We start from the raw sequence: 24,830 nt of genomic DNA, 5'->3' as shown, positions 1-24,830 counted from the left end.
AGGCCAGTGGAGGACAGCGGGTGTCCTGCTCCATTGCTCCTAGACTTATCCCTTATTTAAACAAAGGGGCTGACCCTGGGGCCAGGCTGGTGGCCAGCAGGCTCCAGCAATTCACGTGTCTCTGCCTCCTATAGTGCTAGGGTTATAGGCACATGGAGTTCTGCTCAGCTTTTGTGCGGGTGCTGGAATCAAAACTCAAGTCCTCAAGCTTGAGCAGTAAGTGCTCTTCCCTGCTAAGTCACTAAGCCACCTCCCAGGCCCAAGGAAGGATTTCTTTACTAAATGCCACAGGTCTCAAATAATACGTGTACAGAAGTTCATTTCAGATTTAATTTAGTGGTAATGATTTGGTATACGTAACACACTAACGTACCCTAAAATTAAGGTTTTACGGAGACTCAGCATTGTAAGCAATCATGAATTAAAGAGAAAAGAATGTTCTCTGCATCATGTACTTGAGATTGCTGCAGGAACCAGCCACATAGTCCACTGTACAAGGTTAGCAGGCACGGATGGTAAAAGCTGGTTCCAATGACCACCTACCACTCAGAGCTGACTGCTGCTCTATGGAACTATTATTTAAGTTGGTGGCAATTATAAAAAGGGTCTTAGACATATACAGCATTGATTCCCAGCCATATTTAGTTAATTCTATAGGTTTACTACTGAGAATTGGAACGAAACTTCTGAACTGTAGAATTACTGACTTAGAGACTTTAAAGATACATTCTTTCATAGAAAAGGTAACATTTCCAAAGTCAAAACAGTGCTCAGGAGCAAACCTGCAAGCTTACAATGCTCCTTTCATTACCCCCAACCTTGTGGCAAACGTGAGGTTTAGACAATATTGTTTACTCATAGTGACTGTCAAAGATCTGAGACATGGAGGGAAACAACCATATCCTTTGTCTGCCTTTACTGTTTTGCTACAGTGGCATCTCTGTCTGGAAGGAAGGGCTGGAAAGTGCCTATAATGAGTTCTCAAATTAAACAAAGCTAATTTAAATTTATATCCAGTTAAGAAAGCCCACAGCAGAGCTCATTTATAACACAATGATTGGGAAATATGATTAACACTTTCCGTTGGCAAGCTGTAAAACAACATACCTTTGTCTAATGCATCTGGTGTAGTTCAAGGGCACAATATCTGCAAAATGTTAATACCTAGAATAACAACAAGCTTTGATGTCATGGTAATTTACTGTTTAATCCATTTTTTTTCAGCAAAGAAAAATGTTTCATAATGACAGATTTATAGGAACTTTCCTTGAAAAGTACCTTGGAAATCTTTAGTAAAACTCATTTATTTTATAGACCAAGAAGTTACATATCAAGTAAAACAAAAACTTAAAGATTGAGACTCATCAGAAGGCAGGCAAGCGGCTTTAAAATGGGATGCTCCTACCATCTCTTTTCGTCCAAGCACTGCACCATGGAACTCGCCTATGCTTGTCTGCTCTTGAGACAAATGTTTGAATGAGAATGTAATGAGTTTTTCTCTGTTTGTAAAGCTAGGGCTTCTGGGTAAATGAACTTATGAAGTCAGTTCATGGGTTACAGAGTTTATTTCATAGCCAGTAAGTCTGGAGAAGGCACCTGCACATGCCTGTATAAGTATGACTCAGTGAAAAACCTGACCACCATTTGATCCTCACAGCCATCCGAATGCAAATACAGGCTGGAGGGATGCACCAACGAGTACTTGCTGCCCTGCAGAGCACCTAGGTTGGCTTCTCACCACCTACATGGCAGCTCACAATAGTCCTTAACTCCAGGTCTGGTGGATCCAATGACCTCTTCTGACCTCCATGGGCACCAGGCACACGTGCAGTGTACATATATACATGCCAATAAAGCACACGCTCCCTCTCCCTCTCCTTTAACTGTAGAGGTAATCAGGCTGGAACAATAGAACACTGGAAAGACTCTGTCCCCAGGCCAGAGATTTAGAGAAAGAAGCAAACAGCATAGTCGGCCATCTCTAGAAAGTTTCACAGTTGATATGATGATACCTGAGCCTGACCAGGAAAAATGACTTGGATTTGCCCAGAAAGAACTGAAGAGAGAACTTTACAGAGACTGTAAAATCCTAAGAGAGTGTGGTGTCTGAGGGATAGTGTCGAAGCTCAATTGGCTGTCCTGGTAAGAAGTACTGGGAAACACATTTACAAGGAGAGATATATCAAGTTTTTGGCAGGCTTGAAAAGACCAGAGACTGGATTTGACTTGATTTAATCTGTGTATGGAAGCTAAGTATGGCAAACAACATCACAAGATTTGGTTTTACAAGTATTACTTGAATGTTAGTATGCAGTACAAAATAGAAAAAGAACAAGGGTGTATGTTGAGATTCTGGAGGGAAGTTTTGTTAACAAAGTGATGCACAGATAGAGGGGGGTCAGTGAAACTGAAAAATAACAATGAAAACGAGACGATGGACAGAAAGAGCGGGCAGGGCCGGGTCAGGAAGCAGGCAATCAGAGACAGGCACTAAACATGATTCTTGAGTTCTCAAGCCTGAAGGGTAGACCATGTCAGTGCTGCTGCTAAAAAACAACGCAGCTGACACATGCACTAGGACTAGAAGACTCAGCCAACATTCAAGAGGGTGGCTCTGTCAGGCCCTAAACACTGCAGTTAAGTCACAGTGTCCTGTGTGTCTTGTGCTGGGCTGTCAGCTGGCTCATCTGCTTCTAGTTATGGCCACAGGTCGACCTGGGATGTGGTCCTATTTAGTTGTACCCAACTGAGCTAATTCAACATGGTACATTGGGCTACGGAAGGACAGGGGAGGGAGGCACGTACATACTGGATTTGCTCTGACCAGAGGAATGGGGTAGATAAGAGGCTGTTAGTGTGAGTATAAAAAGGGTTCTGAGAAGTCCTGTGAGCTGACCGTTGAGAGGGGCCGAAAGCTAAGGCAGAGTAGCATATAAGCATGCAGCATGTCCCAGAAAACAAAGCTATCAGAGAGCTGTAGGGAGCAGGGGTGAGAAGCCCAGAAGGCAGCAAGCAGCATTCTCTTCTATGAGGGCTTTCAGCAAGATGGATACAGCCATGCTTCCTCATACAGAAAGGTGTGGTTAGAGGAGGCTCCAAAGTCAATGACAGCTTTTGGTTCCATTTTAAATGACTATGGATTTTAAAAGGTTTTTCTTATTCAAAGCTTACATACAACTGCATTTTTTCTGTGAATTCACCATTAGTCTGTAATACTATAGAGACAGCAAATATTCCATGACCATTTGTAGATAGATTTTTTTAGGACAGAAGACAGAACAAATACCAATTTTCTGAGTCTTTTATACTTTTTGATGTATATATTGGATGACCCAGTCAATGAAACCGAACGGAAAATGTTACTGGCATTTTTTTGGGGGGGGAGGAGTAGGTCCCAGGAAAAAAACTACAAGGAATATGCCTGATCAATTCAGGACTTACTAAACAATTCCGCTGGGAGCATCTCAGATAAACAATTTAACAAGCTGAAAAGAAAGAAGGTTGACTATGTGGGAAACACCTGCTGTTTATTATTTGGGACCACAGCTAACCCATATGGTATCCCTATGCAGATAAGAGAAGTGTCCTTCTTCAAGACAATGCTCTCACCTGCTGGGAAACCTTCATAATATATACATATAAATTGGCAATGTCAACAAGAGCAATGGTGTCCATCATGATATGCAATGCAGTCATGCCTCAATGGCCCTGTTTATTTGACAGAAACTTCTCCTGACAGGAGGTTGTCTCTGTGAACCTAACAGTAGTGTTAAAATACATACTTGGTAAGAATTCAGCACCTGGGAATTACAATTGAGATTTTGGAAATTAACCCAAAACACCCATGAATGAAATGCTGAAGAAAAATCAAGTGAAGTTTGTCCACATCTGCAATTGCTCCTTACATAGGAAACAGATGGACCAATGGTTAGTTCTAAGATGAGAGTCCTCTTTTGAGCTTACAGAAGACCAGTGATGGAGGAGGACACACCCTGAGACTTATTGTGGCCCCCATCTCAAAGATACTGATTCACTAGGTATGAGATGGTGCCTGTGTAACTTTAAGAAGCAACATTTAAAAGGACCACTCAATGAAAACTTTTGTAGGTAAACTATGTCTGAGTTCATTCCATTGGTCTTATGCTTCTGAAGCTAAATAATTTATAGTAAACTAGTTGCTGAGAACTCAAGGTCCAATCACTAAAGTAAGCGTTAACTAGTTCTGGAGGCAAAAGGCTTTCAATTTCATCATATTGAATTTAAACATATCCCACAGCTAACTTTGTCCAGTTTCTTTGCATTTGACAAGTCGCTTATCATTCAAGGTCCCCTTTAGGACCTTTAGGAGACTGGCATGTGGCATTTATTTTATTCTGCCTTGGACTATGGATCTATGCTATCGGTTATTGCTGCCATGTTTGTAGCTCTACCAAATGGAATGTTTCCTAAGGTCAGGGGCTAGGATTTCAATCATCTTTATGTCACCCGCTCCTGTCTCACAGCTCTGGTTATTGAAGGGTTGTCTTTTAAAAGAAATTCTCATGCATGCTGATGATGTCTTAAGGTTTACGAAAAGCTGTTCTTATAACTTCTATAGAGTGTGAACAGCAACAGAAACCACCACACTGCTTGGTGAAGAAGCTGACAGAACAAGTGTGTCGCATGTAATCGAGGGAACTTGGTCAAGAGACTGCCAAGGATGGAGAATGCATTTCCTTCAAGACTGTAATGCTAAGACCAGGAAGACTACTACTATTGGCACGTGTTATCCAATTCCTAGGTCTGGATCTGGAAATGCTTTTCTTTCTTCTTGGTGAAGTGAGAGAAGTAGATAACAGTATTGTTCAGTCTACTTCTGGAGAGTCACTTCAAGTGTATCGAAACCAGGACCCTGTACAACACAGGATTTAAAAACATTCTCTTTAGGCCAGGTGGTGGTACATGCCTTTAATCACAGTATCAGGCAGACAGAAGAATCCCGATCTTTGTAAATTGGAGGCCTGCCTGGTCTATGTAGGTAGTTCCAGGCCAGTCAGGGCTATACCATGAAACCCTGTTTCAAACAAAACAACAAAAGAGAGAATCCTTGAGTTCAAAGAAGTAGGAAGTAGGAAGGTCGACACAATGCGATGTTGTCATTTACCCCAGATGAGAAAGAGAACAGTCTTCAGAAAACTGAGCACTCCACAGGACAGTCGAGGCACTAAGTTTCTCGGGTGGGCTGATGTGTGTTATGGACATCTAAGATGATCATCAGAATCCTAAGCACAGGTGTAGCTTCTCCAGGAGAGTTGGGGTGCTGCAGCAACTAGAATCAGAACCCCCCCTGTGATCGCTTGCTCAAAATCAAGATCTGGGGGCTATCCCACATCCCATTAATCTCTGAGGATGGAACCCCAGGACCTATATTTGAGCCAACACCCTAGGTGATGTTGATGCAAATCAAAATACAAGACCCAATCTGAAAGGAACTGAAAATTCAGGGCTGCCCATGTAGGTTTGTCAGTATGACCCACTTGTCACTGAGCCTCCATGAAAGGCAGAAAAGTACAAGCAAAAATTAGGTGAGAGATTCAGATGAAACAGGGTAGAATGCTCAGCTAGCATGCATGAAGCCATGAAGCCTTAAGCTTAAACCCCAATAATGACCCACCAAAATAAAAGCAACCAAACCAAAAAATGCAACAGAACATCGCAATTATCCAGATAGGAACCAAGTTGTCTACATGTAATACTGTGGCTGTTATATAGTTATGTCCTGTTTTAAGCAGATTTGTATATAAAACACAAACAGGTAAATTAGCAGCAGATCACTCTTCCAAATGGATTCTTGAAGCGAAGCATTCATTAACTGGCTCTTGTTGCCTAACATCTAATCAAGAACTTAATTTACATACAACTTGAGGAGAGAAGCTCTACACAGTATTTGCTTTCAAGGTTTTGTTAAATTCAGCTCTATGCAATAGACAAGTATTAGAAGTGTTTCTTTCACTGGAGAACGTATCAACCTTTTATTTTCTTCCCTAGCATCACCGAATTAGTTCTCAATATCATCAAGGAAGGGCCTGCCCTTGAATTTAGGAAATCAATGGAAGCAGAGCTATCGTCTAACTAGAAATTCACTGTGAATATGCTTTGCATCAATAGTACCCGACTGGTTCTCTTAAGCCACCATTAAAGCCACCTTCCTAGCAAATTTTACAAAGAATCCAAAATGCTAAATTTTAAGAGAGAAATGTAAGAATAGGATACTTTATTTTGAAATGATATGAAGAACATATACTAGAAAATTACTTTGGAGTCAGAGAGAACACTCTGATGTGGAAGTTTAAGTTAAGTTTACTTAAGTGTCTTATAGCCTCTGTCCTCCTGTTCAAAGAGAAATAAATCATCACCCCGGGAATATGCAAATTGAAGCCAATGTTTCATGGAGTTCTGAGAACACAACAAAGTTACCATCAAAAATTAAGAATAAATCAGATACAAACTCCATGTCCCTACTAATTCAAATCCTTTGAGGTCAAATAACAATAAAAAATAAATAATAAACTTTTAAATCAATTCACCATAAAGTGAACTATTTGCAGTAACTATGGAAAATAGAGATCCTATCATATAACAGATATGGATTGTAAGTGTTTAGAATTATGAAATAAAATGGTCATTTCTGTAAAGCATGTGACAGAGTGACATTAAAGATACTGGGCTTTTGGAGCTGGAGAGATGGCTCAGCAGTTAAGAACACTGCTCTTCCAGAGGTCCTGAGTTCAATTCCCAGCAAACACATGATGGCTCACAACCATCTGTTTGGACTACCACTATTTATAAGCTGTCCCCAACCCCCACAGTTCTGGGTCCTTGAGGCTTCCTAGACAGACCAATGCTGACCTCTCAGGAGAATGGCAAGTGTTGCTGAATGGGGTGGAGGGATGGACACCAACCATTTCTTCCATTTGACATCCATTAAGTGGATATCAGTTGAATGCAAGGAGATTCAAAACTCCAGCCCTGAACGCTGACCATGTGGGTGTGTTCACAGGTACAAAGAACGTACAGGATAGATAAAAGAGCTAGGGGAAGGAGACTCTTTCTCATTGGGTTCCAGTTTTTGGCCTGGAGAGCAGCGTGGGGACCTTTGGTTCTTGGCTTTTTTGGCTTCTCACATAAGTGATTTCTTCCTCAATAAAATATCTTAGGGCATCCCTATTTTGTGTATCTTAATATTTCTGCATTACCAGCCTAGTTACATAATAAAAACTTTCTTACCTGATTACTAGAAAGCCAAATCGTAACTAGGGCTCTAAAAATTGCTTTCCTGTAATTATTTTTGAAGAGCATCCATACAGTCAACTTCAACAATAGATAACTCCTAAGTCAAACTGCATGGTCTGCTGAGCATATCACAGAAAAAAACTAATGGTGGGCCAAGGACACCTTTGCAGGAGCAGCATGCTGAGAGGCGAGAGAACGGAAGCAAACCTCCACTCTGGGTTTTGGCTACAAAACCAATTATGGATCCCATATAAGCTACTCAACGTTACACAGCACTGTCCCAAAGTCTCTAGTTAATGAGATAAGCTGTTTCCCGCTGCTCAAAATATTAAGGTGAAGTTTTTATTTGTTTTGTTTTGCTTATCATCCTGGGGATCAAACTTCACATATGCTAAACAAGAGCTCTATATTCCCTGCCCTCAGGTGCAGGTGAGTTTTTCCTAATTAAGTATCTTTTCATTAGCAATACCCTAGTTCATACTTACCCATTAATTTTTAATAGGTTATCATTAAGTATAAGTCCCTATTAACACATAAAATTTTGTGAGACGTACCATCTCTGCAAAGAGGCTTATGCTTTACTTTCGAGATACTGTCATAGAGAATTATCATACAAAAAACTTGGTTAATCACCGCTCATAACCTTATTTCCCTGGTGCATTTTTTAAAAATGAACTACAGTTGAAGCTAGTTTATTTAAGAAAATAAATACCACCTTGTATAATCCCTCTCAGAGTCTGAAATTCTTTTATGAAGGCTGCATAATACCAACAGTGAAACCAGATAGACACACAATAAATGCTATAAACCAATCTCACTGACAAATACAGATGAAAAAAAAATCCCGATAAGCTATCTGCAAGCTGGAGGTGGAGAGCAAGCTCATAGTGAAGAACACTTCCTGTTTTTACCACCTGGACCTCCAGCCCAGGTGCCCTCTCCTGACTGTCACAAACACTGCACACATGTGGTGCATATGGACACACACAGGCAAAACACCCACAAACAAAATAAAATAAATAAATGCAACTTTAAAAAACACTTGTGTGGTAGTTCAAATGTAATTGGCCCCCATAAGCTCAGAGGAGCCCTAAGAAAAAATGGCAAACTGAATCTAAGAGCACATAAAAAGAGATCGTCCACCATGATTAAAGTTGGCTTCATCCCAGAGATGCAAGGACGGCTCAACATATGTAAATAAATACAAATAATTCCCACATTTCTATTCCTACTTACAGGCATTTTACAGGTTATTGTCGTTTTAAAACTGGTGTTTTTAATTAACCTAATCACTTTTGCTACTTCACTGCTATTTTTACATGTGAGAGTTTATAAAATTAATCACTTGCCTCTTCCTAGTTCATAGGACTTTTCAAAATAATATACAGCTGATTCATTGTCTCATAAACGAGTGAGTAAGGAAGAATGCATATTAAATGTACACAAAAATATTTCTCAAATATGAAGCAATGACCACAGTACTCCAAATAGCCTTGGGATCGTTATATAGGAAGAAATTATTTTACTACTTCTCCAGATAACTCAGAGTCAAAAGACTTGAGTTAGAAGAATATGTTTCTCTATCTCTACTGACAGTAAGAAAAAACTAGAAATAGTTATTCTACAGGACCTTCAACAACATCTACTTCCAAAAATCATTTGTATTATGCATACTAAAACCATTAGAGAAAAACATGGCAAAGACAGATGTATGGGGGGGCAGCTTCAGAGATTTATATTAGAATTTACAATCAATTTTGGTTTCCACTTTTTTACTTCCACTGATAATTTATTAGCTAACTTCATTAGACATTTACAAGTATATTTTGGTGTCTTATCATTCCAAACTGGTTATGAGAAGAATACTTAGTACTAAACCTATTATGCTTATGAACTAAGGCATAAGTCAATATGAAAAACAAAATCCTATTTTATTCTCTCATTCAATATGTATTTACAGAAGCAAAGTGTGTAGAGGAAAGAACTGTTTCACTTTATCCCATTAAAATTCGGTGACTGAGTCTATAAAATAAGGGGGTAACAGGTGGGCTAAGAGGACAAGAATGCAGAGAAAGAAGAATGAATACCCCACCCACTAAGACCTACAAGCTTCTACCCATTCTTCTTAGGGGAGAGAAAATGATTTGGGGGCCAGCTCAACAGGCCTAAAGAGCAAGTACTAGCTTGTAACTGTATAGGTGTGAGGTCACACTCTCGTCCTCTCTTATGACCTGACATAAAAATTATGAAGGAGTTACATGGACATGATGACAATAGACTCCTCTTAGGGGACATGAGAAATCAGGTAAAGATAAATAAGTATCTTACAAATCTCAATAAACTGCAGGAGGACACAGGGTAATCTCTGAGAAGGAGGCCTTTCAGTTTTCCGAACTTTTTTTATGAATCCAATTTTTATTAGGATGAACTATTTTTTTAATTAGAGAAAGAAACCAAAATATGTCTATAATTAGATATGTGTTTTGTCACAGTAACAGAATAAAACCAGAACACAGTTTTAAATAATAAAAGTAGTATATAGGAATTTTGAATTGTTTGATTGGAATAATATGCTTTATTTTATAACTAGGAGTAGGGGCCTTGTTGCCATATTTATTGATAGCTAAATGTAGAGCTTGGAAAAAATTAAGGCATACCTTCTTTTAGCACTTGTAATATATTTTTAAACTCTTGTCTGATGTCTAGTCTATTACTTTGTAACAGATTTTTAAAGCCTTGTCTGATGTATCAGTCTACTTGTAATGATGTATTTCATTACCATCTATTATTAAGCTAGCTCTTCTAATGTCACTAAGATGAAACGTGGTCACTTAGAGTTCCCCAATTTCAAAGTGCCTTTATAATGTTAATATGTTGTGCTGTTCTAGAAAAAAAATTAATCAAACAAATTCCTAAGTTGTCCAATTTCAAAGTGCCTTTATAATGTTAATATGATGTGGTGCTCTAGAAAAAAAAAAGAAAGATAATCAAACCAATTCCTATGTATTTGGGAAATGCATCAGCAGTCTTGAGCCTCAAGTTTGAAAGGCCCAGTCTGTGGAGATGGAAACAGTCCCTTCTTCACTTCAGTGAGTCCTAGTTACATCATTGACTGGTTTTCAAATTCTATAATCTTGTTTCTAGTGTCACTGCAGGCTGAATCATTCTTTCCATAAATGGCAGAGACTCTGATTCTCTGTGGTTCTTTTTATTTAATAGAACTCAACCGTCACTTTAAGTGAAAAGAATTTTGATGGACTATGAGAAATTCCTGTTAATGAAGGCTATGTCCTTCTGGCCATGAACACAGGGTGCCTGGTACTTGCTAGCTCCATTTAAAAATTGAATTATTTTGTAAAGTTAATTGTGAATTTCCAAGTATCCTTTAAGCATTATTGAATTCATTTACTCATTCTGCAAGACAATGGCCAACAGAGGAGGCAGGGAAAACTCTGAGTCAGTCTCTTGACAATTACGACAAAGTAGAACTCAGCCAGTGAAGAACATTCAGATATTTGAGTTTAAACTAAGCCCCAATTCAAGGTTTCTTTCTCATTGTAGTGTTTAATGAGGCTTGGAGTATATTCTTTTTAACAATAACATTTAAATACTTCTCTTCCTAAGGTATTAGCGTTCTGAATACAGATAGTGAACAGTGAAGAACGATGTGTAAGATATGGAAGTGGCCAGGGATGAAGTCATACTTATCCATATACCTCCCGAACCATGGTGGGACACAGACACGTGCTCAAAGGAGGTAAAGGGGAAGAGCCAAAACGGGCCAACCATGTGACAAGTAGAACTGCATGTCACAAAACAAAGGAACAAAGTTGGCTAGGAATGTGTGGGGAGGGGCAGTAAGTGGCTTCACTCATATTTAAAATATCTTCAGATGAAATGTCCTGATAATCAGTTTCTGAACTCTGCAAGAAATATACCCCTTTATTTATAGAACCTATTCCGCAGTTTTATTTACACTTAAAATTTTGTTTAAATTTTGCCAAAATCATATTTTAATGAAGTTCTAGGAAATTACTAGAAAAAAAATACGTTCACTTCCCAAGTCTTTTTGGTTCTATAGCAGATACAAATGCCTCTGAAGCTATGAGTTCATCAGTTACTATTATCTTGAGAAGTATTCTAGTAGTATGTGGGGCGGGGACTTCCAGAGCTTACACATAAGAGTTACACTCATGGGTAAGTTGCTAACAGTAAATTAAATTAACCTCTACTTAAGCTCAGCATCATTTTACCTGTACCTTAATGGAATGAAGGCAAAATTCAACATAGAATCCATAAAATGAAGTGACGAAGACCAACCTTTTATTGCACCCACAATGTTTTGGTCTAGTCCTTTCCGGTTGTCATTGAGTCCTCTTTTCCTCTTGCCATTGGGTAAGGAGTTAGCCAAAGTCTTGTCATCAAAAAATGCACACACCAGTTTTCTAAACAGAAGACTTCCTGAGCGAGTGTAGTTTGACAATATAGAGTCCAGCTGGGATTTAGGCATAAACACATCAAAGCCTTCAGCAAGTTGCACTTCTGGCTACCAAAAGAATAGAAATATTTCATTAAAAGCAAGATGTGAAACATTTTACTTTGGGCATAAGTGCAACAAAAATACCAGTGGCTACTGAAATGTCCACGATATCTGGTAAATTATACAATCTCAGTTATGTGTGCTAGAATTTACAGTTTATACAATCAACAACCACTTATAACTTACAAAATGGGATGCTGTAATTCCAATGGTAAGTCTTATTCAAACACAATGAAAACAAGTTTCTATTCATACAAACATTTCAGGAGGCTGGACAATGACACAGTAATACAATTAAGGAGACATGAATTACTTATATGCAAAACCCTCACTTAGTAAATGAAGAAATCAAGACTTAAAGAGACAATACCAAAAATGACTTCAAAGTAATTCAAATGCCAAATAATTTCTTTCACTTAAAGGGACAAATACAGGACTACCCCACAGGTCCCCGGCTCCTTCTATTAGCTATATATTTCATTTTACCACAAGGAAACTTGTATAAAGTGACAACGCAAAATAAAAATGGCAGCTGGTTCCACAGTTTCAACCCTCCCCACACTTACTTGTGGGAGCAAAGTCCCAGTACACCATGGAGAACCATTGCATTGCTTGCCAAGAATTTCCTGAAGCCCTGCAGGGTGCCTTCAGAGAACATCCTAGATATTTGCAACCTGCCTTTTCACCTGGCACTTTTTTGCTCTTAGCATTTCCTCCTCAGAGCTTTTCCTAACTCCTTCCTGCCCACAGAGGTAGCCATGCACTGTCATTGTTGATTGTTTAACATAAGCACATATTAGTACTTATTATGTGTTGTATCTCTGGTGTCTAGTACACAGTAGGCACTTAGTAGACTTAAAATTTCATTAGCCATAATCTAAATTATCTTAGTATTTATATTATTACATTTATGTAATTTCGATATGAAAATTGCATTGGATAGATTTAACGAGAATGAAAGGAATGCCCTACTTACACAAGCTGTATACACAATCAGCTCATTCCTAAATGTCATATTTGCAACTAGGTGAGGACTTGGGGTCAGTTTCTCTCCTGGTAAACAGAAGTTACTTTCTGCTTGTTCTGCTGTGTTCAAATGCTCAGCACATTCCATACATGGCCTACATCATTATTTGGACAACCAAGGAAGGTGCTTGTGTTTTGGCCCTTGAAAAAGGAACTTTAGACTGGATTATCCAGAAAGTTATCTCAGTTTTCTGTTCCACTTTGCCGTTGAATGTTTGGTTTCTGAATGCCTGGTAAATATCACTGTAAAAGCAGTGCTGTCAGATCTCCCCCCTGACTTTTGCATCTTGCTGCTTTCTGGTCAAAGGTCTAGAGGAGCTTGACAGGAGCCAGAGGCTGAACACCTAATTCCTGCAACAGAATAGGCACACACCACACACCAGGCACTGAGGAGACACTTGTCAAGTGAGCCAGTGCGCAACCGTTAGGATAAGGCTGACATGAGGTTTTATTCAAAATCAAACTTTTATTTTGCATAGCCTGTGAGCTTTAATTCTAAATGAGCTGATCTCAGAGTTTTCATAGGGATCCCACGATCGTGTACAATCCCTTAGACGCACCCCCAACCCCCCACCCCGGGGGGCCAAGAGTACCCTGCAGCTATTTGACCACCTTGGGAAGTACCAGAGAAAGGGCTGCAACTTATTTAATGTAACTCCGGGTTGGAGTCTGATACTACTAACCTGGTGCTTAAAACTCAGTCACCTGACTTCTGAGACTACCAGAATTTTCCTGGGAGGACTTGGACCCTAGCTTCAGACCCAAATAAAACACCAGGCAGAACAGCCACTCCCTTCTTAATGCCTGCAGAGTACTTTCTGTGAAATGTGTCTACAGCACTGTTCCACTGCATTTATTTAGTTGGGATGCTGAGCTCTTATTATGTTCCGTGTGCCAAGAATCCAGAGGGCATCCAACAGGTGTGTACCAGAATAAACAGAATGCTACACAGAAGCTCAGCACAATGACAGGTCAGAGATTTCTTTTCCCTCTCTACAGGAAATGGTCTGCAAGTCTTATGCTGTGACTAGGCACACGCCAGTGTCTTAGAATGACTTGGAGAAAAGTGACCACCTGACTCAGTACCTACTTCCTAAGTACCTTCTCTGGGGAGGGATTCAGGGCTGGCTCTGCAGCCAGGACTCACATAGACACCACTACATCTGCATGGAAGGGAGAACACTACCTGAGAGGTTCTGAGCAAGGACTGTTAGTGCTAACATCAGGCAGGATTGACTGGAGGAAAGGGGATGCCAGAGGCTGGGAAACAAGTGGGATAATACTTCAGTAGGGCCAGGAAGATAAAATTTAGGAGACTGCAGTATAGTTATTATTTGTGGCATTTTCTATGATGCCTAAAAGTATACATCTGGAGGTTTCTGTGGAGCCAAAACTTCTTATGGCATTGTAATCCTATGGTGTGAGATGCAGAGGGGCCACAGAGGGCTGGCGCTGTTGTTGCATTGCCAGGCTAACACTGCTATTTTGAACTGATCTTTCCAATTCAAGGAACATGAACTCATCCACTGGCTTGTACGTTATGGAAGAGTACATAGTCTGAATAGCTGCAGCAGGCAGCAGCATAAGGGCAAAGGTAACTAGCTCCTCCCTGCTCTTCCCTATCTCCAAGTCAGATTTCTTAGCAGATAACAACAGAGCACTAAAAATGTTTAAAGTTACCACAATGCACTAATTCCTTCAAAGAAAAAAGAAGAATGTTATGCTGTGAAACATGAAGAAAACATGATACTAATTATCTTGTTTTCACTATGAAACCTTGCCATTTGTTCTACTTTATAAGTGTAATCATAGTACATTATCACCATATAATGAACCACAACTCTGCATATACATTTAAAAACAGGTTAAAACACTTCCTCTAGTTGTAGGATCATTATCTCTTTTTGTTTATTGGCTTCAATTTAAATGAGATCTGTTTACTGGTAATAGTTATAAAAATAAACACTGTTCTAAATAAGCATCACAAAAAAAAAACCCTCTAGACTTTCCTTGACAGATTCATTATTTGATGCTCAAGCCAAGACAGATAGCTAATATACTAATTTGCAGAGTCTAATGTTATGGAAATAAGATGATGTTTAAATGATGACATCCAAATTATGGGCACAATTTGCAATGTTTACAGTAATTATTTTTAGGGTTCACTATGAATTCCTATTATGCAGTGTCTTATTTTAGGTATCTCAGCCCCTGAGTTCAATATCTCAGTATTGGAAATTCCTTATCCAGCGTGACTTCATCTTACCCTGGTGATGCTCTGGAAACAAAAACTGTTCCGTCCTAATGGCTCTTGAAAATGTCTCTGGACCAAGGACAGTGACGTTGACTATGCTGTTTCCTTGCATTTTGGGGGTGGTGTTCCTTTTCTTAGACTTAGTTGGAGTTAAGATCTAGTTTAAGTGATAGATTTTTCCAACCAGGTAACTGGAAAGACACCTCCCCCACCCCTGCCACACACAAGTCTTTATGAGCATATCATAAGATACTTAAAGAGATCATATAAAGGACGCACTCAGAGAACATATCTGATACAGGCTATTTTACAGAAGATATTAATAGTACAAAATTAGAGTAAGACATTTAACAAGCTGCATGTGCTTATGTTGGGCATTAGCCCCAGATTTTCAACTGTAAATTAATAAATGATACACAAAGACTTTACAAGCTCTGTGTTGTGCAAGACCCACATCTAGATCATCTATAGGCACGTTGCACAAGGCTGTGTGAATAAGGAGATATGAGGTGGGTACCAGGGTCAGGCCCACTGGTTAATGAAAACCACAGAAGAGGTGAACTCTGCTGAGTAAGATGGACTTTATGTCCCCACCCAAACATAACACAAGACTGACAATAACGTTAAAAGACACAATTAGTTGTCTGTTCCTAATACCACGATATATAATGGGCCTTTGTCCTATTTAGTAGTGTATTTGACATATTTCTAGGAAAATGAGTTCCAGCTTATGAAAGAAAAAAAATTAAAACAAATAAAACCCATAACACCTGTTTTTGTTTTGCTCGTAAGTGTTAATCTTTTTTTTAAAGAAAAACTAACATTCTATCCTACAAGTCCACCCTGGGTAGACTTACTATCACCATTCTGTAAATGCTACCTCAAAGCACTTGGTCAATGTACAGCTGAGGCTGGGGTCAGGTCTGCTCTGGCTTGCTCAGCAAGTCTGTCTGCTATGGTAAGCAGTCCAGCACAGGTGTGGCCTAAGGAGGAGGCTGAGCAGAGAATCCCCAGTGGTAATGGAACAGAAGATGCTGCCTGTACTCCATTAAGACCAATATTGTAAGTAGATATTAAAAAGTGCTTAGCCAAATTTCTGTGAAAAAGCAAGTGTAATAATCACAGCACACATTTAATATTGACTAGGATTAAAAGAAGAAATCATTAACATTCTAATTCTTTTAAGTTTCTTTGATAGAATTCTGGTAGAATTAAGAATTTTAGAAAAGATAATACAATTTGGTTTCTTTGTGCATTTGCATAATGAGAGTTTCTAGCCTTTCAGAGAGTGGTGAGCCTTTTCCTTCGCAAGGCTATAAATTCATGATTCTGAACATTAAGTCCTGATTTATGTTGAAGATGATTGAACTAAATGGACAATATGTAAGATTTTAACACCACAGTGTAGTTTCTTCTTCCCTAACTCCACTGAAATTGCTCCTCTGAGAAGATGGCCATGTGGGGACTCTTATCTTTGACCTTCCAGGTAAAGAAGTCCCATTCTTCCCAGTTTTTAGGAGGCATTCTGGCTGCCTGTACCAGGGCTGTACCGTATGATATTGCAAGAATTGCTTGCAGATTTCTCCCTGTGCTCCTTAAAGAGCAAAGACTATTATGTTCCCTCAAAAGCACCCTGGAAAATAGTGATATAATCAATATTTATTTGTTACTTACTATATTCTAGGCCCTAGGGCAGTGGTTCTCAACCTTCCTAATGCTGCAACCCTTTAATACAGTTCCTCGTGTGGTGACCTCCAATCATAAAATTATTTCATTGCTACTTCATAATTGTAATTTTGCTTCTGTTATGAATCATAATGTAAATATCTGATAAGCAGGGTATTTGATATGTGACCCCTGTGAAAGGGCTGTTCAACAGCCAGGTTGAGAACCACTGCCCTAGAGCATCACAGAATTTATCAATTTTCTCATTTTTCTCATTCTATGAAGTGGCTACCATCATTATTCCCAGGCTTCACTTGCAAAACCAAGGTCTAGGGAAGCTGAGAAACTTGTTAGACACCATCCAACTAACACGATAAGGCAAGAATTTGAACCCAAGCAGCTTGCCATAGAAACTTAGGTTCTCACACACATGTACCTTTGTGCCAATGAGTAAACAGAATAATGATTTCCATGACTTACCTTAATTGATCCTAGCAGAACCTTTTATCTATTGAGATACGATGGTATCAAGCAAGCCTCTGAATTAAGAAATTATTTTTGCTGAAGGCACCAATGCATTTAAAATTATTTAAGAAGCATACAAGATCAGGATTAACAAAATTATCTTAAACTGATGAATATTCATCATTTGTCTTCTGTTAATTTAGAATTTTTGCAATCTAGAATTACTGGAGAGTATTTATAATAACTCCATTGAATAAAAACATTTTCTATGATTAAAATTTATGAAATCGTTTTTTAAAGCTTGTCTGAGTGGTTCAATAAAGCAAAGCAAACAAAACAAAATGGAACTCAGCATTAACAAAAACAAAGCTAACGTAGTTCAGGTACATCTGCCCTAAGAAAGAACACATCAACAGTGACTATAAGAAATGAGCAACTGTATTGTCTCAGTATTAATAGAGCATTGTGCTGTGGATTCAGGAAAAAAGAATTAGATAAACATATTTGAATCTTAGAATTGGGTTTGGGTTTTGCCTCTGTGTAATTTAGGTCTGAATTCTATTTAAGTGCTAATTTTAAAAGGGTCAAATAATCACACCCTATATGTGAAGCCCCCCACCCCCAGCTATTTCCTCCCCCAAAACACTATTTGTTCACGTGCATCTGATCATTTATACAGACAGCTAAATTTACTTAACCGTATTTACACTTGTTCCTCTAAGGTACTTAGGAAGGAACGGTAAGGTTAGAAAAAGAACCAGTATTTATTGAGTGCTTGAAATGTGCCAGGTCCCGTCCTCAGTGCTTTACATAGAAGGCTTCATTAATTCTTCCAGGAGGCCAATTCTGTGAGGAAGGCATTGCTACTCCCATTTATAGGGAGGATGCTGAGTGAGGACCAGGGTTAGCTTGCTCAGGGTCACAGAGCTGAGACCCTAAGCCAGCAGTCTGCTCCTTTAACCACTTACTTGTCTCCTGAGAAAGTGCCAAGTAAACAGAATTAAAAAGTCACACTCTAACCACTTGGTTCTCATCAGTCATACTGGGTGCTTAATGAGGGCCGGAGAGATGGATGGCTCAGTGGTGAAGAACACTGGATGCTTTTCCAGAGGACTGGGGTGCGACACAGTGGTTCACAACCGTCTGTAACCCCACTTCAGGGAGTCCAACAAATTTTTCTGGCCTCCATGGGCACCAGGCAAACACATAGTGCATGCACATACATGAAGACAAAATACCCATATATATTAAAAATTCAAAAGATGATGTGACGTGTACTTAAGTGGGCACCCAAGGTCTTTCCCACAGTGAACAAGGGCAGATGACAACTGGAGTGGATACTTCGTGTAGATTTTGACCCAGCCCACTTGTGGAGGCTCCCTGTAAGAGGATCACAGTAAGAAGCCCTCCAAGAGTAAGGACCAAATGAGATAACACACAGGATGTTACATGAGTATTACCACTCTTACAATATATGCCTGCTCTTGAGAAGCTGCTATGAAAGGATACAAAATCATGAAAATAAGAAAGAAACAAACAAATAAAACAAAACACTGAAGTCTCCATAAATGAGAATTGTTCAAATGTTGAGGGACAAAAGCAAGTAAATGGCACTTACAGGAGTGGCCTGTAACTGAAGCCAAATCTGGACCCAGTGTTTTGAAAGTTTATTTTGTGTAAGGTGTTTTATACATGGGTAAATGTTTTGTCATTTGCAGAGTAAACTACATTTATTGAGTACCTTTTACATACAAGGCAGTGCAATAGGATTTTCCCATATACGACATATCATTAAATGCATTGATATTTCAGGGGGTCTTGGCTAGAGCTTTGTGCATTCCTGGATTTTGGGTAGACACAATCATCACTCAGAAGATGGGAGTTACCCTAGTGATCTACAGACCCACATGGGCTCTTACATTTGGGTTTGTGCTATGAATACACAATTAAATTTGTGTGACAAGTCAAGTTAATGTAAAAAGAGTAACTTAATACATTGTAATGTGTCAAGAATAATCCACTTTTAAAAAAAAATTAGCAATTAGCAAAGGTGTGAAGCTTAACACCGATCTTTCTCTTATGTTGACAGGGTCTAAATATTCGAGGATACTAACCTGGCTTCATATCCAGAACAGAAAGCCAACTTCGTGCTTATTCTTCCCATTGTGGGTAAAGCTGCTGATAAAACTGCTGGCCACCCTCCCCCTTCCCAAGACAAAGATCAGGGGTTTGCTTGGCCTTCAGCAACCTCAATGGCTCTCACTTCCCTTTCAGGCTTAGCACTTTTGCATGATTAACTATAGGGATCTTCTTTCTGTCCGCCTAGACTCTAGATTAGCAGTTTTCAACCACCCAAATGTGTGACGCTTCAATACAGCTCCTCATGTTGTGGTGACCCCGACCATAAAATTACTTTCATTTGCCACTTTATAACTGTATTTTTGCTACTGTTGTGTAATGTAAATATCTGTGTTTCCTGATGGTCTTAGTGACCCCTTTGAAAGGGTTGTTCAACCTCCTAAGGGGCCATGACCCACAGACTGAGAAGCACTGCTCTAGTATCTCTTTCTCATCCGTCTGTCATTCATAATGTGACATACTGTCCCAGGATGAAAATGGAAGACACTTCACATGCCATATCAAGGTGCCGCTCCTGGAAGTATTCTACTTTTCCAAAGCCGGTCAGCTATTCTACAAACCTTGGACCAAATGCTCTATACTCTGACTTTGGACTTGGTCCTCTCAACACAGAGACCATTTTCAAATAAATTCCCATCTCCTTATATTTTCTTCAACTTGTTTTATAGAATAATTGCTATAAAATTAGAAGAATTATTTCCTGTATACTTCCATTAAAATTTTTATAGCCTCATAGCTAAGAAATATTAAAAGATTAGAAAGGCACCTAAGTTGGATACTTCAGCACAGAGAACCCTTTTGGGGGGATTCAAGTCCTATCCCTCATCCCAGGAATTGCAAGGTTAGCCTCATGAGTGCCTATGAGTACCATCCATGCACAGCATTTTCACAGCCAGTGCAGGGACTCACTGCCAAGTCCTCTTGGTGCAGGTTCAGTATCTACTGAAGAGATGAATCAAACGGTATTATCAGATGGGTACTGTAAGGACGATATACTTATAGCCTTCCTGCCTTGTTTTAAAATTGAGTCATCTATTGTGCAAAGACAATTGGCACCTGAGTTTTCATGAAAAATTCTGAATGTGCTTACTCCAATTTAGTAGCTCTTGTTGCCGAAAATAGCCATGAATAAATGTTAATTATTTTTATGTATATATTACATAAAAATACTGATGTTGGTAAAAATAATAATTCTATTCTATTCTGTAAATATACACAGGGTTTTTACCAGACCTCCAACTTATAGCTAAAACACACTTGGAACTTTGACAATAAAAGGGATAATTCAATTATTAATGACACTAGACATACCTATATAAGAGATGATCTAGTCTCAATTACTGTTCCATGACTATCAGAAAAGAATTTTAAGGAAAATACGACAGTGTGTCAAAAAAAAACCCAGCTTAACTGTACTTTGTGGAATATTTTACCTGTTTTCAAATATATGATTTACCTAGGGCTTGAACCAGGCTTTTGCCATAGTGATGATATGATACCATTAAATGAGGGAACTGATTCCATACAGAACCTCATTACCACAAAGGATTTTGCAAATTAAATATTAATTTAGAAGAGCTTAATGGTTGTGGCATATACTTAGGATGAAAACAAAATGCCTCTTTTAACACTGAGGACTGGATGAAAATACTACGGATTTTCTAATTGGAAAACACAGCGAGATAACTGTTTTCATTGCTGCTCTTCATTAAAGACTCAACTGTGGATCTATGCTAGCAAACTGTCTTCCTATAATTCAAAATAGACTACTTTTGCAAAATTAGCAATTTGTTTCTTATTTAAAGTTTAGAAGGTAGGGCCAAACTCCAGTCCTATGCAACCTGCTAATAATGAATCACTTTTTCTTGTTTATTTTAAGAACTCTGCCAACAACTTGGGGTTCACAACATAAATGTACTTTAGATAAAGATATTGTAAATAGAGTATGCAGCTGCAAATTCAGCACATTATGATAGAAATTCGTTTACGGTCCTATGAATATAAAACAGCAAGTCAGATGGATATCTGAGATGCAATCTACCATCCTAGACGGCAACAACACTCTAGCTATGATATTAAAATAGCAAACCTTTGCAGAGCGTTAACCTATTATTACGCGGAGTAAATGGCATGACACTGCCACCTAATTAGCAGTGTGGCTTGCATCTATAAAACAGAATTAGCACCACTGCTCCTTTTTATTCTTAGTTTGTGTTTCCACAAAGGTATGACCTTATCTGTATGCGTCTGTGTTCATTTATGCCCATCTACAAAGGATTTAATTATGTTCTTTTAGTTTTCTACACTGAGGAAATTGAAAACTGCCACTTGGAAATTAAAAATCTTAAAAGAAATTAGTGAGCAGATTATTAGCAGCACACCCTTCTTTCAGAGATAAGGGCCTTTGAATAAGGGAGCCGTACATTTTCCAGAGAAGGAAACCCCAGGCAAGGCGGTTCTTATGGTTGCTGTAAGTTGTACTCCTCCAAGTTTCTCTACTTTTTTTGGGCAGAACTACTTAGATGGAAAGTACACTGTAAGGTTCCTAAAACTTCAATCAACTAGGTTGGCAGCCAGAAAATATCAACTTACATCTGAGGAAGGTGATTCGAGAACAATGCCAAATCCCAGGATGCGGCTGTCCTCACTGGAGGTGTGCTCTGTGACTTGGAGACCAGATGGCCTTGTGGCCACAGCTGCTGGCTTCTTCTCAACTTCCAATGGACTGGGCTTTGGTTTCACAGTCACAGGTTCCACAGTCTTTGGGAGCACTTTTTTCTTTTTATTTCTCTTTCGTGAGACAGCAGTTCGCTGGGAGCACATAAGGGAAATTGGGGGTTGTTGTCTGTTTTGAGTTCCAACTGTGAACAATAAACACAAATATGGTACAGGCACTTGTGTCTGAGGAAAACCTACCCGGGTCTGTCTTCGTGATTTACAAACTCATAGTGAAGTGAGGTTCCCTTAGGATGAAGCACAGGTAGATAAATGTCACCCTGCACTGCGGGGCTGCCAGAGGCAGCTAGGGGCACTTTATAGTCCTAACAGCAGAGCATCACCCAGAAGAAAATGGCTCTGAAGGAAGGAAAGGGTTAAGAGCTATGGGAAAACATGGCTTCACGAGTCATGGTAGGCTAGAATAAGAACTCCAAAACCTAAATTTAGGTATAGATGCTCATGCTCTCTGGTAAGCTCATTCCAGCAAAACCCCTAATGTCCCTTGGAGATTAGCTGATTAGTTACAGTCTACAAGGCTGAAATGATGATCCTTTAGGCAAGACCGATTGAAAGAAACTGTTTGGAAGGATTCCATCTAGAACAGGGCTGGGTAAGCACATGGAAAAGTCATGTTAGTCACTTAATCTGCCAGGTCTTTCTTTTCTCATCAAGTATCCTCTGCACATAAACTACCTCCAGCACTCTATGTTCCAAGGCATCAGACTAGGTTGGTTGCTTCGCCAGACCTTATTTTTACATAATGAAAAGTAGGAATGACATAGCTGTGAGTAAGTCAAATACATTAGCAAATCTACAAACAATACAACGACAAGTGCTCACAATGGACACATACTTAAGAAATTCAAGATGGCAAGTTTACTTTTCACAGAGGTACTCTGAGAAGAATTTATCAACCATTCTGATGGAATGTGAAATAGGAAAATACAGCTTCAATTTGCATCAAGTACTCCTCTATCAACATGGCTTCCTAAAGGTGTACCTGCCTTTTTTTTTTCTTTCAAACAGGAAGAAAACTATAAAAACAAGCCACATGAAAACTAAGTCTTTAAATGTACATCAACACAGACTACTTCCTCTTACTTATTTCCCTCAAGCCTGGAAATCAAGAATATTTATGCTGATCCAAATATTTTCATTGCTGCACTAGAAGGTAATTTCTAAGTTTTGGAAGCAACTAGCTGGATAGTGGCATTATTTAACCATGCACGTGGTGATTAGCGACAATGGTTCTTGATCTTAACTATGCACTACAATCAGTGTGGAGTTTTGAAAAGTACTCCCAGGCCTTAAGAACCCATCCTGGACTCTGTGGGTCAGAATGTTCAGCGTAGGGGCCAGGGTGTCATTATCACTACAAGGACTCTCCAGAGAACCCAGCATATAGCCAGCTGCATTTTAATTCCAGGCTAGCCTGTCTTGTCTGCAACATCAAATGGACTCCAGAAACCATGAAGGGAGCAGCTAGGCTGCAGCCCCCAGGCCCAAACTCTTTGTAAGCTCAGTTACTGAGATGTTTCTGGTGTTCAGACAGGGTTACTAAGTCTTGCTTCTCCTGCAAGTCTTGAAAGAGTCCAGTTTTCCTGCACTCAGAATTTAGCTGCTTGATCTAAGTCCTCATCTTCCTGTAAAATAAAGGTGAACCTTTCAAAATAGAAGTTAAATCTAAGTCTCATGGGCAATAAACCCCAAGTAAATCTGCCTACACAACATGAATTTTTAAGTTTAAGAAAATTAAAGGAGAGTCATTTATTCGGTTTATCCTTTTTTTCTCCATAGCTCTGGAATCATTTGCCTCACTAATCTGCAAAGGTTCAGAAGAGAAAACATGGTGACAAAATGGCATTTACTTAATAGATTCTAAAAAGACTCCAGTCAAGGATTTACAGGGGTGTAATTTGTAGTTTGCCATTTCAGTGGTAAGGAGCTTAAGTAACAAAATAAATCATTACAATTTCATATGCATATTTTCTTAAGTACTAACAGATTCCCTCTCTGTGAACAGCATCTACGGAATAAAGTAACCTTTCTTTCCGAGGCCCTTATGTAGGAGATGGCGACTCTGCCAGGCTGATAAGGATACAGAGTATCACGGAGGAATGAGGTGAGCCAAGTGCTTACTGACTTGACAAAATGCTTATTTTTGCCTTGGGGTAAGACCAAATTCAGTCCTTAAAAATATACTTCCCAGAACTCCTTTTGGTTTCTCTAAAAATTTGATTGTGGGTGACTGATATGTCTAAGTATTAAGTTTTTTATATCAAAACCACATCATGGGATGTAAGGGTTTTACAGAATGCTCCAACTAGCACCAAGTGCATTTTCTGAGTGTTGGCTTCATGAGCACAACCATGATGAGAGTCAGAAGGGCCACTGCCACCCGGCTAGGCTGCTTTCCCACTTTCCCATACTAACATCTACCAGCAGCTTCCCCACCAGGAGAGATTTGTTATTTTTTTGCATATGTAACAAAAATAAAGGTTCCAATTTTCTTACTAATTGTGAAAATCGGAAAAATAAGCCACAACCTTGATTTCCAAACTTCTACAAAGTGCTGTGGGCCTTTAAAAGAACAGAGAGGTGTGCATCCTGCCTTCCAGAAATCTCACTATCGCTGTCTCCTTCACATTGAAAAACAACCCCACAAATCAGACATTATTGCTTCATTCACAGGTGAGAATGGGGAGGCCTAGAAGCCATCCAGCTAGAGGGTGAGGAACTGGGAATTCAATC

General features: G+C 39.2%; 1 protein-coding gene across 7 annotated transcripts in view; it reads right to left on the bottom strand.

Moving 5' to 3' along the window:
- The window catches only part of Bend7 (BEN domain containing 7), a 78,044-nt gene that overhangs the window by 23,757 nt on the left and 29,457 nt on the right, over positions 1-24,830 (bottom strand). For all 7 annotated transcript variants that reach the window (XM_040755505.1, XM_040755503.1, XM_005081248.4 and 4 more), the window contains 2 exons: positions 21,954-22,222; positions 11,593-11,818 (listed from right to left, as the gene is read on the bottom strand). In XM_040755505.1, the coding sequence (XP_040611439.1) occupies positions 11,593-11,818; positions 21,954-22,222 (495 nt within the window). The remainder of the gene's footprint in view (positions 1-11,592; positions 11,819-21,953; positions 22,223-24,830) is intronic.

The sequence above is a fragment of the Mesocricetus auratus genome, unplaced genomic scaffold, assembly GCF_017639785.1.
Source record: "Mesocricetus auratus isolate SY011 unplaced genomic scaffold, BCM_Maur_2.0 Super-Scaffold_100013, whole genome shotgun sequence".
NCBI classification, from domain to species: Eukaryota; Metazoa; Chordata; class Mammalia; order Rodentia; family Cricetidae; genus Mesocricetus; species Mesocricetus auratus.
The sequence above is the reverse complement of the archived record's forward strand: the minus strand, read 5'-3'. Positions and strand labels throughout refer to the sequence as shown.